The sequence below is a fragment of the Aspergillus heteromorphus genome (genome assembly GCF_003184545.1).
Source record: "Aspergillus heteromorphus CBS 117.55 chromosome Unknown BO70scaffold_9, whole genome shotgun sequence".
Lineage (NCBI taxonomy): Eukaryota > Fungi > Ascomycota > Eurotiomycetes > Eurotiales > Aspergillaceae > Aspergillus > Aspergillus heteromorphus.
The window spans coordinates 552,612-567,787 of NW_020290414.1; the positions used below are offsets into that span (position 1 = coordinate 552,612).

The window sequence follows — 15,176 nt, forward strand, 5'->3', positions numbered from 1 at the left end:
ATGGAGAAAAAGGACGAACGGGAGCGGGCGCGGCGCAAAGAGCTGGGTAGGAGGTAGGGTAATGCTGACAAGCGGCAGGAGGGACAATCAAGAGAGAGAGATGGTGGATGAGGTGGTGGTGGTGGTAGTAGAGAAGGGGGTGTGGGAGAGAGTGGGTTGGTTGTTCTCTTGGGTTTCCTTTTTTTACTTTCTTTCTTTTTTTTTTTTTTTTTTCGCCTCTGGGCGTGGATGGAGGAAAACGAAGTCTGGATGGGATGGACGGGGGACGGGGAAGATTGGCGGGATGGCCGTATGGGAGCACGTACGGTACAGTACGGTAAGTGTGAGTGTGAGTGTGACAGGTCGTCCTCGGAGCTCCGAACGCCCAGCAAACCGGGGGAGAAAGAGAAAGAGGGGGGCCAAGGGGGCCAAGGGGGGGGGAGATGGTCACAGCGTTACGGGTACGAAACGGGCGCTTTCATATTTCCACCCACGGCGGGGACTGATACCACCACTCCTGAGTGAGTTCGGCCGCCTTTCGGACTGCGCTTAACTCCGGAACATCAGAAACTAATTTGGAAGTAGATGAGATGAGATGAGATTATCATTTCCATAACCTCATCACCACTAGGTAACAGCAACTACAGTCACCGCAATCCCACCCGCTCCTCCGGCCTCGCGCAGCCGTCCGTCTGGGGGCTCGGGGAGGGCAACCACGCCGGACTGCAATGGCCTTCCCCCTTCCCCCTCCCCATCCCCAATGAGAGCAAAGCCGAAGGAGCAGCCGGTTACCCAAGACGGAGTGGATTCCCCGGGTGGCTGGAAGTCCGGAAGTCTGGAAGCATCAGTGCACTCCCTGATAAGATGGAGTATCTAAGTATCTATCTACAGCACTAGCCCCGAAGTGCTAAGAATAATCCATAATTCGACTCTCGGAGTCGAGTCGGCACCCTACCCGGAGGAGCCAGATACTACCCACCCACCTAGTAACTACCTATCTACCTTGATTGCCTTCCTCTTGTGACCTCCTGTCCAGGCGACAGCATCAATGCAGAAGTTAATATCGATTAATCTGTTTTACAATACGGGGCACAGACAGGCAAGCAGGAATGATAAGAGCGTGCACGCATGCGCATCGGGAAACTCTGGTTCTGGGGCCGATAAGACCAACCACAGAGGCCCGTTGCATCACGTTGCCTGAATGATTGATTCCCTCCCATCCGTCCCCAGACCTTGCCGACCGAATAATATCCTATCCCTAGGCTAGGTACCATGTACCATACATAGTACCTAGGTAGGTACTACAGGTCCAAGGCCTTGGATCATCAGAATCCCAACTCCCAAGACTTCTTGGTCCGATAGTCTCGTCGCACTAGTGGGAGCCTTGGTGCTTGGCTACATCTTGGGATCTACAGGATACAGAACTACGGACGCCCGTTCTCCCCTTCCTCCACCCCATCTACCTACCATCTAGTCTATCCTGTGCCACGCTGGCCGGCGTGTAACGTCCGCTGAATCGTCCATCTCGGCCCCCCCCCCCGGCTTCTCAGCTTGGTTGGTTTGCGCATTCCAGATCGCTCCACGCACCGCCCTGCTTTACTTGCTTATATGCTTGATCGGGTGCAGGACAAGAGGTTAAATGCTCCACTGGGTAAGTACATTGTACTCCGTACTTCCAGAGCACGCCCCCCCTCTGCCCACGGCTTCCGAATGGGACGGAGTCACGTCCGCGGCTTGCACAGGCACAGTGTCTATCTATCTACGGAGTACTTAGCTCCCCCCCAAAAGTGGGCTTGATGCCGATGCCCGTGGCCAATGGCAGCGTTCCCCTACAGTGAGGCCGGTTCCTCGGTCCGTGCGATATTGCCTACTGTGGTACGGAGTAGGTAGAAAGGCTTGGATGCAGGCAAACATGTTGGGGACGGGGATGGGGTAGGGGACTCGGACAGATGGTAGAATGCTGCAGACCATGATGGTGCTAATCTGAAATCACGTCAGATACAAAAGTACAGCTGCCCACCTGCCGTGGGCACTACATGTGATTGGTGGTTCGCGGACATTATGGAAAGGGCCCCGGCGATCAATCCTTCGATCGGAACAATGCAGAAGTGCGCTTACTTAGCTACGTAAGATAGATCATCCCTAGTATCTTACCTAGTCTCAGATCCCGCTTGGCTCCTCACATGAGACAGCCTTCCTTGATGCTGGAATGCAGCTCGCTCGTCCCAACCCGGATGCGCCGCCCCCCACGTGATTTCTGCTGCAGCCTGGGGGCGTCCTGGCTCTTCGAGCTGCCAGCGGTGGGAGATGCGCCTCTCCCTCCACTCATCACCACTTCGGTTGGCGCGGCCTCCTCGTTGCCTTCCACGGCAAACACTTCCACCATCCACTCGTACCAGACCTTGCGGTCGTCCGTCTGTCGGTACATGGTCACGACGACTTCTCCGTTGTCCGGAACATTGAGCGGCGTCTAAGCATCATTAGCATCCCGCGCTCTCGTTGTCCTGGACGGCGCTTACCTTCAGTGGGAAGTATATCGGAAACCAGCTGATCATGTCGGCACTCTTGGCATCCATCGTGACGGGATTGGTAGACAGTTCTACATCCCGGTACAGCACGGTTTCAAAGTACCCCGCCAGGCCATGGCACACTCCGCGGTTGGCGACAGGGAACGACAGGCGTGTTTGGCGTACGTTATGTGCGTTGGAGATCGTCGACGTGGACGGCGACTGGGGAGGGATGTTCCGATTGGGATGTTCAAACGACCATGTTGTCTGTACAAACGGAATGGGGGTTTCCCCAGAACCCGGGAGGGTGGAGATGGAATCCCGGACGTTAGGCCGAGCGCCAGCAGGGCTAGAATTCATAAGAGCAGTTGCGGAGGGCTGGTTGGTGGAGAGGAAGTCGATGGCGTGTAACATGACTACGTACGGTGTCTCGGGAGCTGCCGGGTTGGAAACGGTTTGATTCATGACGTCGGCATGAAGCTTCGGGGCCGCGATGGGGGTGAGGTGAGCCGTGTACGATTCCGGGATAGAGATACCGTGGACGGGGTTGAGTAGGGGCGTTATGCCGTCCAGGCATTCCGGCGAGAGTTCGTTGTCACCGAAGGAGCCCAAGAGCTCGGAAACCACGATGTCGATGGTGGTCGGGACGAGCTCGGCGACAGGCGGAGCGGCAGCCGATTCGGGCGCTTGCGCAGAACCCTGCTCCTCGTTGGCATTGTAAAGAAAAGAGTCATGGATTCCAAGAGTCTGCCCTACCGGTGCGGCTGGCGCTTCCAAAATATCCTTCTTCTCGACTTGCGGTCCCTTCCAGCTGCGCATGTCCGACTGGACGAGCTTCACCTGTCCATCCCAGCGTTGCTCATTGTGGCGCTGGAGAAGAACGAAGGCGTTGGTGTTTTTCTCTACTGCCCAGAGGTCGATCTTGACGCCCGTATCCATGCTGGCCTGGAGAGCGCGAGATACCAGCGGTCCTCGACCGGCACCCACCACCGCAACGACCACGCGGCCGTCCGGGTTCGAGGTGGGTTTCTTTTGCGACTCCCAGTCACGGAGCGCCTTGGCGATCGCCCGTTCGTACCACTGGTATTTGATGGGGTCTTTCTCGAACACTTCATAAGTAATGCTTTCCAGGTTGACTGTCAATGGCTGCAACGGAGCCTGGAGGTAGTCTTGGTAGCCTACACCAAATCTTTCCATGGCGGACCTAGACGGCTGGCGTTGCTGCAGGTTTCTTACGTAGGACAGATGAGGGGTCGGGTCATAATGCTTCTTGGACACTGCAGCTTGTGTCAGGCTGGGGTAGTCAGCGGTATTCACGGACGATTCTTTCGCTTCCGCGCCTGGGATGGAGTCCAGATCACAGATTAAGAGCCATGGGGCGGTCCGAAGGCGCATGAACCGAGAGATCAGCGCCTGATGTGTTTTTGCCAGCACGGGATAGCCCTTTTGGTTCTTAATGAAGGTGGTGGCATCTAGAGCGAGCAAATGCACTGGCTCGGAATACCACCTCGACTGTACGGACATGGGAGGGAGGTGTCTGGGCATTGATAGCGCTAGCAGCATCGTCTTAGCAAAAGCGTTCAAGGACGGGACAGGGGCAAAACATCCTCTTACCTACGACCAGCCTCGAGTGGTATCTACAGGTCCTCCGGATGATGTCCCAGGCATCCCATGTCCCGAAGGGATCCACTTTCGACGACTCTGCGGCCGAGGGATCTCCAAGAAACTCCGGGCGAGCCAGTGGCGCCAGATCACCCATCTCCATCAGTTCCAGGTCCGGCTTGTCTACCATGGGCATCCAGATATGAAACTGTATGTAAGGACCGAGATTGAGGGCGTCTTGGATCGCTCTGGCGTAGTAGATCAACCCCTCCGAATTCAGCTCTCTGTGGTGCAGTTTCGGGCCGGGAACCAGGAGGTACCCGATTCCGCAGAAGGCTGCGTAGGCAACCTCGCGCATGAGCACCTGGCGAGAGATGTCGGCAATGAGCGGATCGGGGGAACACAGATCAATCCATCTGCTGGTGACCCCGACCAGCTGTGTCATCACATCGCACGGAGTCAGATGGGTATCGCCAGGTGTCAACGGAGGAACCACGAGAGGTCTGATGTTTTGGGTGGTCATCAAGGTGCCACTGGCAGCAGGCGTTGGGGGGGCGTTAGAACTGGAGCTAAGCAGGTTGAGCACCCGAGAATGGAACGAGGACGTGGTGATGGGCACGGTCAGCATGTCATACTGTGAGTGGTGGCGGAGGTTAGCATCTTGACAGGGCCGGGTTTTCAGCACCAAGACATCCAGACATCCGTACATTGCTTTCATGTGCCGCCCGCACTGCCGCCGAAGTGATGGGCTTCTCGCGGTTGGTCTCATGCTGCCCGATGCAAAAGGTGGGAGCATCCTCAGGGTTGCCGAACGACTCCATGCTGTAGTCCGAAGCAGATTGACCCGTTCAGCTGGTGGAGGAGGTGTTGGATTGGGATTGGGGGGGGGGAGGGGGGGTGGTGTTGACACAGGATCTAACCCAGTGGAAGATTGTTAGTCCCGCATATAGTAAGTAGATGATCAATTGAGTTCCGCCGCAATTTTCATCTCGACATCATTCCGAAGAGATGCAGCATGGGAAGTAGAAGGGAACCACGAAGGAGCTGTTGTTGGGGGGTGGATAGGGAGGGAGAGTCAATGGGGGCACCCCTGCAGTGACTGTGGAACGTTGCGCGACAACGAGCTCCTTGACCCCGCGGAGGAAAAGTACCTGAGGAGGAAATTCAATGGCTTACTTTCCAATGGCGCCTTTTGCTCTCCCCTTGCCGACAACACTTTACTGCGTTGCGCGCTTTTCCCCGCCCGCAAAAGACCCGGCAGAACCCCCGCGGGCGGTGAATGCGGGCGCCGAGCAGCTGTGGCGACGGGCGGACAACCTGCCTATCCGGGCCGCCTTTTTTTTCCAGCCCAGGCCAAACAGTTGAAGTGAGTGCCTTTGCCTTCGCTTCACTTTTGCGACAAACGCCTCCCTCAAACCCCCCCCCCTCTCTCCTCCCTCCCGCACACCCGTCATGGTTGATCGTCACGCCGATTCTGAGAACGGTTCCCGTGCTAAGCGTCAAAAGATGGACAAGACTGAAACCGATCCTAAAAACAACCAGTACTTGGCTCACATGTACGAGGATGACGCCGCCGACACTTGGACCGATGGCGGTGCGGACCTTCACCCGGCCTTTGGCAAGATGAAGAGGCACCAGACCACCGCCGCGCTGGCCAAGAAGGTGGAGGATGGCGATGTCAACCCGTTCAACAACCAGCCCTTCTCCAGCAAGTACCTGTCCATCCTGCAGACTCGTCGCGATCTTCCGGTCCACGCCCAGAGGTGAGTTTTCCCCGCCTGGAACATCGTTGCATTGCTCTCGGTGCACTGTCGCAACCAGTTTCTGACCTGATTCTTTCCCAGAGATGAATTCCTCCAGCTGTACCAGCAGTCTCAGATCTTGGTCTTCGTCGGTGAGACGGGTTCCGGAAAGACCACCCAGATTCCCCAGTTCGTCCTGTTCGATGACATGCCGCAAACACAGCGCAAGATGGTTGCTTGTACCCAGCCTCGTCGTGTCGCCGCCATGTCCGTCGCGCAACGTGTCGCCGCCGAGTTGGACGTCAAGCTTGGAGACGAGGTTGGTTACAGTATCCGTTTCGAGGATATGACCAGTTCCAAGACTGTGCTCAAGTACATGACGGATGGTATGCTTTTGAGAGAAGCCATGCATGACCACAACCTGAACCGCTACAGTACCATCATTCTCGACGAGGCTCACGAAAGAACGATGGCTACCGATGTTCTGATGGGTCTGCTCAAGGAGGTGGTGGTGCGTCGTCCGGACCTGAAGATCATCATCATGTCTGCTACTTTGGATGCGCAGAAGTTCCAGCGCTACTTCAACGATGCCCCTCTTCTTGCCGTTCCCGGTCGTACTCACCCCGTCGAGGTCTTCTATACTCCCGAACCCGAGCAGGACTACGTCGAGGCCGCTATCCGCACCGTTCTCCAAATCCACGCCACGGAAGAGGATGGTGATATTCTTCTGTTCTTGACCGGTGAAGAAGAGATTGAGGATGCAGCACGGAAGATTGCACTGGAAGCTGATGAGATGATCAGAGAGGCCGATGCTGGACCCCTCAAAGTCTACCCTCTGTACGGTAGTCTTCCTCCCCATATGCAGCAGCGCATTTTCGAGCCGGCACCGCCTGCACGCCGGCCGGGAGGCCGTCCGGGCAGGAAGGTCATCATCTCCACGAATATTGCCGAAACATCGCTTACCATCGATGGTATTGTCTACGTCGTCGACCCTGGTTTCTCGAAACAGAAGATCTACAACCCTCGTATCCGTGTCGAATCCCTCCTGGTGTCTCCGATCTCCAAGGCTTCCGCGCAACAGAGAGCCGGTCGTGCCGGTCGTACGCGCCCCGGAAAGTGCTTCCGTCTCTACACCGAAGGAGCCTTCAAGAAGGAACTCATCGACCAGACCTACCCCGAAATCCTGCGGTCCAACCTGTCGTCCACGGTGCTGGAGCTGAAGAAGCTGGGTATTGACGACCTCGTCCACTTCGACCTGATGGACCCTCCTGCCCCCGAGACCCTCATGAGAGCTCTGGAGGAGCTCAACTACCTGGCCTGCCTGGACGACGATGGCAACCTCACCCAGCTGGGCCGTCTTGCATCGGAGTTCCCTCTTGATCCCGCGCTCGCCGTCATGCTCATCAGCTCTCCTGAATTCTACTGCTCCAACGAAATCCTCTCCATCACGGCACTGCTGTCCGTTCCCCAGGTCTTCGTGAGACCCGCCTCTCAACGCAAGCGCGCCGACGAGATGAAGGACCTCTTTGCCCACCCCGACGGCGACCACCTCACCCTCCTCAACGTGTACCACGCCTTCAAGGGCCCCGACGCCCAGGCCAACCTGAAGCAGTGGTGTCACGACCACTTCCTCTCCCTCCGATCGCTCCAGTCCGCCGACAACGTGCGCATGCAGCTCCTCCGCATCATGGAGCGCGAAGAGCTCGAGATGATCTCCACCCCCTTCGAGGACAAGAAGTACTACGAGAACATCCGCCGTGCGCTGTGCGCTGGCTTCTTCATGCAGGTCGCCAAGAAGGAAGCCCAGGGCAAGAACATGTACTTGACCATCAAGGACAACCAGAACGTTCTGCTGCACCCCTCCACCGTCCTGGGCCACGAGGCCGAATGGGTCCTCTACAACGAATTCGTCCTCACCACCAAGAACTACATTCGCACCATCACGGCCGTCAAGCCCGAATGGCTCATCGTAAGTTCATCCAACCATCTTGTCAAATAAATATCATATGAATATTCCTCCCCTCCCCAACTAACAACCCAAATAGGACATTGCCCCCACCTACTACGACATCAACGGCTTCCCCAAGGGCGACATCAGATCCTCCCTCCTTCGCGCCGCAGAAAGACTCACCCGCAGAGAAAGGATGCGCGCTGACCCCGGAAAAAGACGATAGATTAGCTGATTAGTTTTTTTTTTTAATACTCCCTGCGTTTTTTTTTATCTTCTCTCATGAAATCAATAGATCATGTTTCTTTCACGCCATGAACAATTTCATTCTCAAGCTCAATAAATGGGAATATCCGGCTTTATTATTCACTTTTTTCTTCTTCTGCTTTTTATTTCTTGTGGTTGTTAGTGCGGTGGTGGTGGTGGTTCCCTGGCTGGCTGGCTGGCTGGCTGGCTGGCTGGCTTTTGTCGGCTCTCGTGAGTGCAGATGAAGTGGACCAGGCAGCTTTTGGGGGGGGGGGGGGCACTCTTCATTCATTCGTGAATGCTTACTCGCATCCATATCTATATCCATATCTCTGATCTACAGGATACCTTCCGTGCCTCGTGCCTACCCTACTAGATCGATCTAGGTAGGTAGAAATTAGAAATCACTAATTTCGCCTGTGTAGCATACATACATACATACATGTTTCTTTTCTTATCTGGGTTAGTTGATATATATTTGTAGATTTTCATTTGTATGTAGATTTGATTTGGGTTTAGATTGATTGATGATTGATTGATGGGTTTCATCTTCATTCTGGTGATTTTGCTGAGTATAGAGAGAGAGATAGATAGATAGGTAGGTAGGTAGGTAAGTAGGTAGGTAGGTAAGTAGGTAGGTAGGTAGGTAGGTAGGTACTAGACAAATAGTTCCCACCAATAGGTACTGTAGTAGGTACCTAGATATATGGTATATTCCCATCAATTGATACAAAACAACACAACAACTGAATCTCGGTATTTTCACTTCCGCCCATCCACCCATCCACCCATCCAGCAAAAGAGGGGGAAAAAAAGAAAAAAAGAACAAAAGTCCGGCTCTATTCTAGGTAGGTAGGTAGGTAGGTAGGTAGACCTTATTCATCACAATAACACATGGGATAATATACAGGAAAAGGGTCTCGTTCTGCAGTCCAGGTATCAAACACTCCACAGCAATAACCACCAAAACCACTACAACCACAATAAGAACATCAAAATGGGCCAAGGAAATGGGATGGAATGGAAAGGAAAGGAAAGGAAATGTATCCAACAGTTCCACAGCCCACAGCCCACAGCCCACAGCCCACAGCCCAGAATCTATGCACAGAAATAAAACCCGAAGCTAACCTAACCAAAGCATACATGTTATATAGATTGGAATGTCAATGGCAATGAATGGCTCGTCTTGTCTTGGCACCTGGACGAGACATAGAGATAGACAGTTGGTGCCTTAGGGACGGACCAGTAAATCATTTAAATTTAACCATACAATCAATACCCGTCTCCCGGGGGCATATCAGGAGCTGAACTCGAGCTGTCGATGAACCGGATTTGTAATTTCTCTTGAGCGGGGGTGTTCTCGAATCGGGAGGCTGATTTGTGGTTGTATTTCGAGTAGGGGGGGGTTCGTTTGGGGGCGGTGGTGGTGGGAGGAGCGGGAGAGGGAGAGAGAGAGGGAGTCTTGGTGGTGGCGGTAGGGAGAGGTTCAGCCGCCATTTGGGGATCAAAAGCCAACTGCTTGAGATGCAGAATCTCGGCCCAGAGAGACTTCATCTCCGTCTTATGCGCTTCCGCCGCAGAGTTGTTCCGTTTAAGCTGCGAGACCTCAGCCCGAAGGGACTTCATCTCCTGCTTTTGGGCTTCTGCCGCGGACCCGGCTCGCTTCAGCTTAGCAATTTCAGCCTGGAGAGATTTGATCTCCTGCTTCTGGGCGGCGGCCGCGGACTCCTTCTGCTTGAGTTGCGCGATCTGGTCCAGAAGAGTGTTGATTTCCTCTTGCCTGGTGGCTGCGGCGTCAGAGCTGCTTCGCTTCAGCTTGGAGATTTCGATCTGGAGGGATGTGATCTCTTCCGTGGAGGCTGCTGCTGTTGCAAGGGGGCGGTTTTGTTTAAGTTGGGAGATTTCGTCCCGAAGGGTTGAGAGCTCTTGTCTGTGGGATTCACCGGACCCGGCTTGGTGTAATTTGTAGATTTCCTGGCGCATGGATATGAGCTCCCGCGTGTGTGCTGATATGGCAGACTCGTTATGCGCCTCGGTGATCTCGGCTTGCCTGCGGATTTCGCTGAGCACGTTTTGCCGGACATCGGTGGCGAGGGATGTGATCTCTCGTCTGCGGTCTGCTGCGGCCGTGGACCGGGTCTGCTTTAGTTGGGAGATCTCTTGCCGTAAGGATGTAAGCTCTGATGCTGCAGACTCGTTCTGCGCCCTGTTCAGGTCGGCTTGTCTGCGGATTTCCTCAAGCATGCTTTGCGGCATGTCGGCCGGGGCCGGGATGGAGGATGAGGATGTGGAGCCGGCGAGGACGGCGGCCAGGATATCTTGAGAGTGTCGCTCCATCATGTCTTGCCACACTGGCCGCGTGATCTTGCCTTCCACCTCGTCGATGTGTTCACTCAGGGCGCTGACAAAGGCGTGGTATTTCTCGGAAGGGAGCTTGGGCTGGCTATCGCTCGCGACGGATTTCCCGGCGGACTTCCAGCGAAAGCCGTCGGGGTCGTAGGCCAATTTAATGTCTAATTGTCTACTGGCCGCCTCCCAGTCAAAGCCGCTGTTGACTGCCGAGGTAATGATAGCCTCGGACATATCGTACTTCTCGCATTTATCGCACAGCTGCACCATCAGGACGATTACCCGCTCGGCTCGGAACTCCAGATGCTCTGTTGACGAGCCTATGAAGGCTAAGGCTCTCTTCAGGGTCTGAATGCCCTTCTGCCAGTCCTTGCGAATAGCGTAGAACCTCAAGTACGCGCTGATAGAAGCGAAATCGTCCATAAAGCCAGTCGATCTAGCCGCTACCAGGTATGCGTCAGCCCGCTCAGGCTGGTTAAAGCGTAAACATGCCGCAATCAAAGTGGAGTAGATAACCGGATTAGCAGAATCTACAGGCGGAACGACGATCTCAATACCGTTGACCACTCGGACGCTATAGGGAGACATGTAGCCCAGGTCAACCGGGTATCCCCTGCCGGTCAGCAAGTTCAGGAAGGAATCGAAGCCGCGAAGGTTTTTGGATTTGCGGAAGAAGTTCAAGATTGCGAGGACGAGGGTTGGCGCCAGAGGGAACTTGTGAGGAAGCACGGTCTTCAAGATCAGCTCGCACAGATCATTCTGGTGGGATTTGGTGAAGGTCAAGATCATCATCCGCAACAATTCCGGCCGGTCCGGATCCGTGCTCTCCATGAGGCTGTTGGACAGCCGCAGGAGAAGTTCCTGGAGAGACATTCCATCTTTTGCAAAAAGGCGAGTATCCCGCTGGACTTCAAAATCAAGTCGAGTGCGCTCTTGCGCCAGGTAAGACGTCGTCCGCAACGTGAGGTCTGTGGCCAAGTCATCGATATTTGGGTTTTTCGAATTCATGACATAGTTCATCCTGGACCGAGTATAATGCAATTCTTGGAGCAGGTCCGGCACGTTCAATTGGGGCGTTTCGTGGTCGGGACCATACTGCCTTTCGACGCCCAGATAACTGTGAGCGATTGTCGGCCGGAGCAGAAGCCGGATGGCCAATTGCTTCAGCGCAAGTTTCCGGATGACCTTTTGGTGGATGAGATCGCGGGAAAGCCATTCTGGTGCGTCCTCGTCGTATCTGAGGGAGATGCCATATTCGCCCACCTCTTCTTGTTCATCCTGACATCGCTCCTCTATACTTTCCAATCCCGAGTCCTCCGCCTCTGCCAACAGATCGTAGACGATCTGGTTGTCTCTGCTCTGATCAAACGCGGTGGTCGAATGGAAGGACGAAAACGGGGCACCCCTCCTGGCCCATTGGTATCTCAAGTATGTCGGTCGGGTCGCGGTGCCGAACTGCCTGGTCTGAAGAGCCCCGTTGAGAAATTTCGTCTTCCGGCGGGAGAGGGCTTCCAGCAGGCGCTTCTCCTCGTCGACCAGTTCGTTGACCTCCTCCTTGACCGCCGCGATCTTTTCCTCCCACTCGATGCGGCGCTGCCCTTTGGCCTGGGCGTCGGCCAAGGCGGCGGCGGCGAAAATACTCGTATACAGAGCCGTCACTGAGTTGCCGATGCGGAGGCGTCGCTTGCTTGCGGCCGAAGTCCCTCTCGACGCGACCCCATTGGAGGCGGTGCTCAGACAAGAGACGCACCGGCAAGACGACTGCGGCGCCGGAGCGGCTCGGGACCAAAGACCCTGCATTCTCAGGTCATATCTGCTTCGAACCGAGTCCAATGGCAGGGTTTCAGGTTCGGGTGGTGAAAAGAAAACCCCAATGGCGGGGGGAAGGGAAGTGGCGTGGAGAATTGGGGGTCGGTGGAGGAGGGGAGTGGGATGAAAGGAAGGGAAGGGAATAATAATGATGAATGATTGAACGATGCGAAGGAAGTCGAACCACCCGCCCGTGCAAACCGTGCAAACCGTACAAACCGCGTCGGCCCCCAAAGCGGCCGGCCGTCAGCCGCGGAATAAGCAATAAGCAGCAAGCAATTACCCCCCCCAATTGTTCCCCCATCCGGAGATCTGTCATATTTCCAGTTTCCCTCGCAGTGTCGAGTCTGGGAAGCCCGTGTTGCTATAAATACTGCGCCGCTGCGAAAAATTCACCATGCTCGTCACTCTGGCTACAGCGTTCCTGGCCTTGAGCGGCTTCGTGAGCGCCCATGGATCTCACCCCGACTCGCCGCCCTCCTCGGACTGGGCGACACGGCATATGCAAGGTAGGGATCGGGATGTCGGATACTAAACAACTCGCTGGCTGGATCTCCTGCTGACGATCAACTTCCACAGAGGAACACCACATCGATTCCTTCGACGCCGCATCGTTCTTCTCGCTGCACGACTACGACTCGTCCGGGGCCTGGACACCCGATGAGGTGCGCAAGACGTACGGGATGGACGACGAGACCAACGCGGCGCAGAGCGAGGACAGCAAGTCCCAGGCCCTGAGGACAGTGTTCGCGCTGTTCGACCCGACAAACACCGGGTTCATCAGTCGCGACAACTGGATGCGCATCGTCTCCGAAGGCACTGCGCTGCCTGACCTCGGGTTCGGCCCCGGTCATCACGGCGACATCGAGTATGAGTACGAGATCCACCATTTCGAGAAGTTCCACGGCGAAGACGCCACGGAGGAGGAACTCACCCACCCCGAGGATATCGAGCATTTCCGCAAGCACGACGAGGAGGACCTCGCCATGGAGCGCCTCGAGCAGCTCGAGAACATGCAGATCGTGGAGGCCAACATACCGCAGAAGTTCCTCAGACAAGCTTAGATGAGTGTATATTAGATTTCTCTTCTGTGGTTGCTGTACATATGTTTGATGATATGAGCCGGTGGGTGTCGGTTACACCACTACATACAACATGGGATATACCCTTTCCTGACTGACTTGACGCGATGTGCCTTGGAAATCTAACGACGCAAGCTGTCCATATCATCAGACCCCGGACACCTCGCCCCGAGGCGCCAGCCTGACATCGAAGACACAATGCATGACCCCCGGGGCGTACGTCTTGACCTGTTCCACATGTCGACACTCCGCCACCTTGACCTCTGCCTCCTCCCCTGTGCCCTTCTCCTCCACCCCCAGAACCTCCGCCCTCAACCTCCCCATGTCCGCCGTGACCTGCCCAGCCATCGCCTCAATGCCCCGAACATCCACATTCTCATGAACATGCGCCCAGCCCCCCTCTCCCGATCCACCAAGGCACACGCACTCCCCCACGCCGGCGCCGACGAGGGCAACAGACCCAGGTTAACATGCCTGATGGGGCTCCACGTCCCCATCGCCTCCATCAGCGCCTTCGCCTCCGTCAAAACCCCCTCCGCGAACCGATTATCCCCATGAAACACCACCACGCGATCCTCCTCCCTCAACCCCTCCACCAACTCCCTCACCTCCATCTCCAACCCCCCATCCTCCCCACCCTCACCACCCTACACCCCCAGCCATTCTCCAAACAACCCCTCCTTAACCCCTCCACCGACCACCCATTCATCTCCCACCCCCAAACCCTCTTCACCCCGCGCTTGAGGTACGAAAACACAAAATACCCGATCCCCGCATACAGATCCACCACGCCCATCTCCCCCACATCCTCCTCCAACCCCTCCATGCCCCCATTCCCACCCAATCCCAAAATCCTCGCCTTCTCCGTAACATTGCCCCTCGAAAACATCGTATACAGCGGCGCCCACACCTGCCTGATGCCATGATTCTGCACCGTACTCACCCAAAACGCCTCCCGGAGGTCCTGTTCCGACGGCTGCCCATTCCCATTCCCATTCCCACTACCACTGCTACTACTGCCACTCCCACTCCCACCCCCGCACACCGGCCCGAAATCCCCAAACAGCGGGACCAACCCCACCGGACTGCGCATGGTGTTCTCGGCGCCGTGGGTGGTGGTTAGCGTGATGGGCGCGTTGATGGCCACGTGCGTGATGCTGTAGCGCGCGAACGCGGCAATGATGCATTTGAAGAGGGTTTGTCGCTGGGTGGGGGTGAGGCTGGCGTAGAGGGTCGCCCAGGGGGGTGGGGTCGTGAGGGCGTTTACTGGGAAGAGGAGCAGGGGGGCGTAGATTGTGAAGCGGGTGGGGAGGTCGGTGGGTGATAATAGTGTTGGAGGGTTGACTTGTGGTGGTGATGCTGGCGGGTTGGGTTGGGTTGGTGGTTGTGATTGTATTTGCGGTTGTGAAGTGTGATGGGTTGTCAGGTACATCATAATACCTTTCTGGAGGGGATTGAGGAGTTTGGTGGATTTGGGTTTCGGTGGTCTCCTTTCTTGGTGGTATTTGGAACCCCGATTCACAGAGACATGATCATGATCATGAAAGTCTGAAGCTTTTGCTGCTGCTGCTGCTGCTGTTGTGGTGCTTCTCGGTGTGGATTCCATCTCTATATCCATGATAGTTTTGGTTGTGCTTGTCGAGTAGTTGAGATCGATGTCGCGATGGATGAAAGTGCCCGCACGCCATATATATCTGCGCGCAAACAGCAATGGTCTTTGTTGCACTTGCGCTTGGCGAGGGAAGTGGAGATCAGATCAGATGGATGCCCTGATAGCACTACAGAGTCAGAAGCAGGTTGGGGTCTGGGATTCTAAAAGTACTTTGATATCAGCGGCGGGCTGTCATTAGTCAATCAATCAATCAATCAAATCGGAGACGGGCGTCGCATGGGGATGACTAAGCGTGGAGGG

General features: G+C 55.5%; 4 protein-coding genes across 4 annotated transcripts; 1 reads left to right on the plus strand and 3 right to left on the minus strand.

The window, feature by feature from the left end:
- Window positions 1-2,128: 2,128 nt before the first annotated feature.
- On the minus strand, window positions 2,129-5,087 carry BO70DRAFT_428492 (protein arginine N-methyltransferase; the record flags this gene model as incomplete). The annotated part of the gene is made up of 5 exons (XM_025547977.1): window positions 2,129-2,449; window positions 2,499-4,039; window positions 4,101-4,722; window positions 4,796-4,910; window positions 5,083-5,087. 5 exons carry the CDS (start codon window positions 5,085-5,087, stop codon window positions 2,159-2,161), a joined length of 2,574 nt encoding a protein of 857 aa, XP_025400248.1. The 3' UTR covers window positions 2,129-2,158.
- A 3,730-nt stretch (window positions 5,088-8,817) lies between these two features.
- On the minus strand, window positions 8,818-12,296 carry BO70DRAFT_361289 (uncharacterized protein). Its single transcript, XM_025543011.1, has one exon. The coding sequence runs from the start codon at window positions 12,171-12,173 to the stop codon at window positions 9,297-9,299; it is 2,877 nt and encodes a 958-aa protein (XP_025400249.1). The 5' UTR covers window positions 12,174-12,296; the 3' UTR covers window positions 8,818-9,296.
- A 175-nt stretch (window positions 12,297-12,471) lies between these two features.
- On the plus strand, window positions 12,472-13,461 carry BO70DRAFT_313226 (nucleobindin SSP120). The gene is made up of 2 exons (XM_025540238.1): window positions 12,472-12,691; window positions 12,762-13,461. The coding sequence occupies exons 1-2, from the start codon at window positions 12,580-12,582 to the stop codon at window positions 13,244-13,246; spliced, it is 597 nt and encodes a 198-aa protein (XP_025400250.1). The 5' UTR covers window positions 12,472-12,579; the 3' UTR covers window positions 13,247-13,461.
- On the minus strand, window positions 13,412-15,054 carry BO70DRAFT_428496 (tRNA(Phe) (4-demethylwyosine(37)-C(7)) aminocarboxypropyltransferase; the record flags this gene model as incomplete). The annotated part of the gene is made up of 3 exons (XM_025547978.1): window positions 13,989-15,054; window positions 13,678-13,911; window positions 13,412-13,600 (listed from the first exon to the last, which is right to left on the minus strand). Exons 1-3 carry the CDS (start codon window positions 14,880-14,882, stop codon window positions 13,412-13,414), a joined length of 1,317 nt encoding a protein of 438 aa, XP_025400251.1. The 5' UTR covers window positions 14,883-15,054.
- Between the last annotated feature and the right edge of the window lie 122 nt (window positions 15,055-15,176).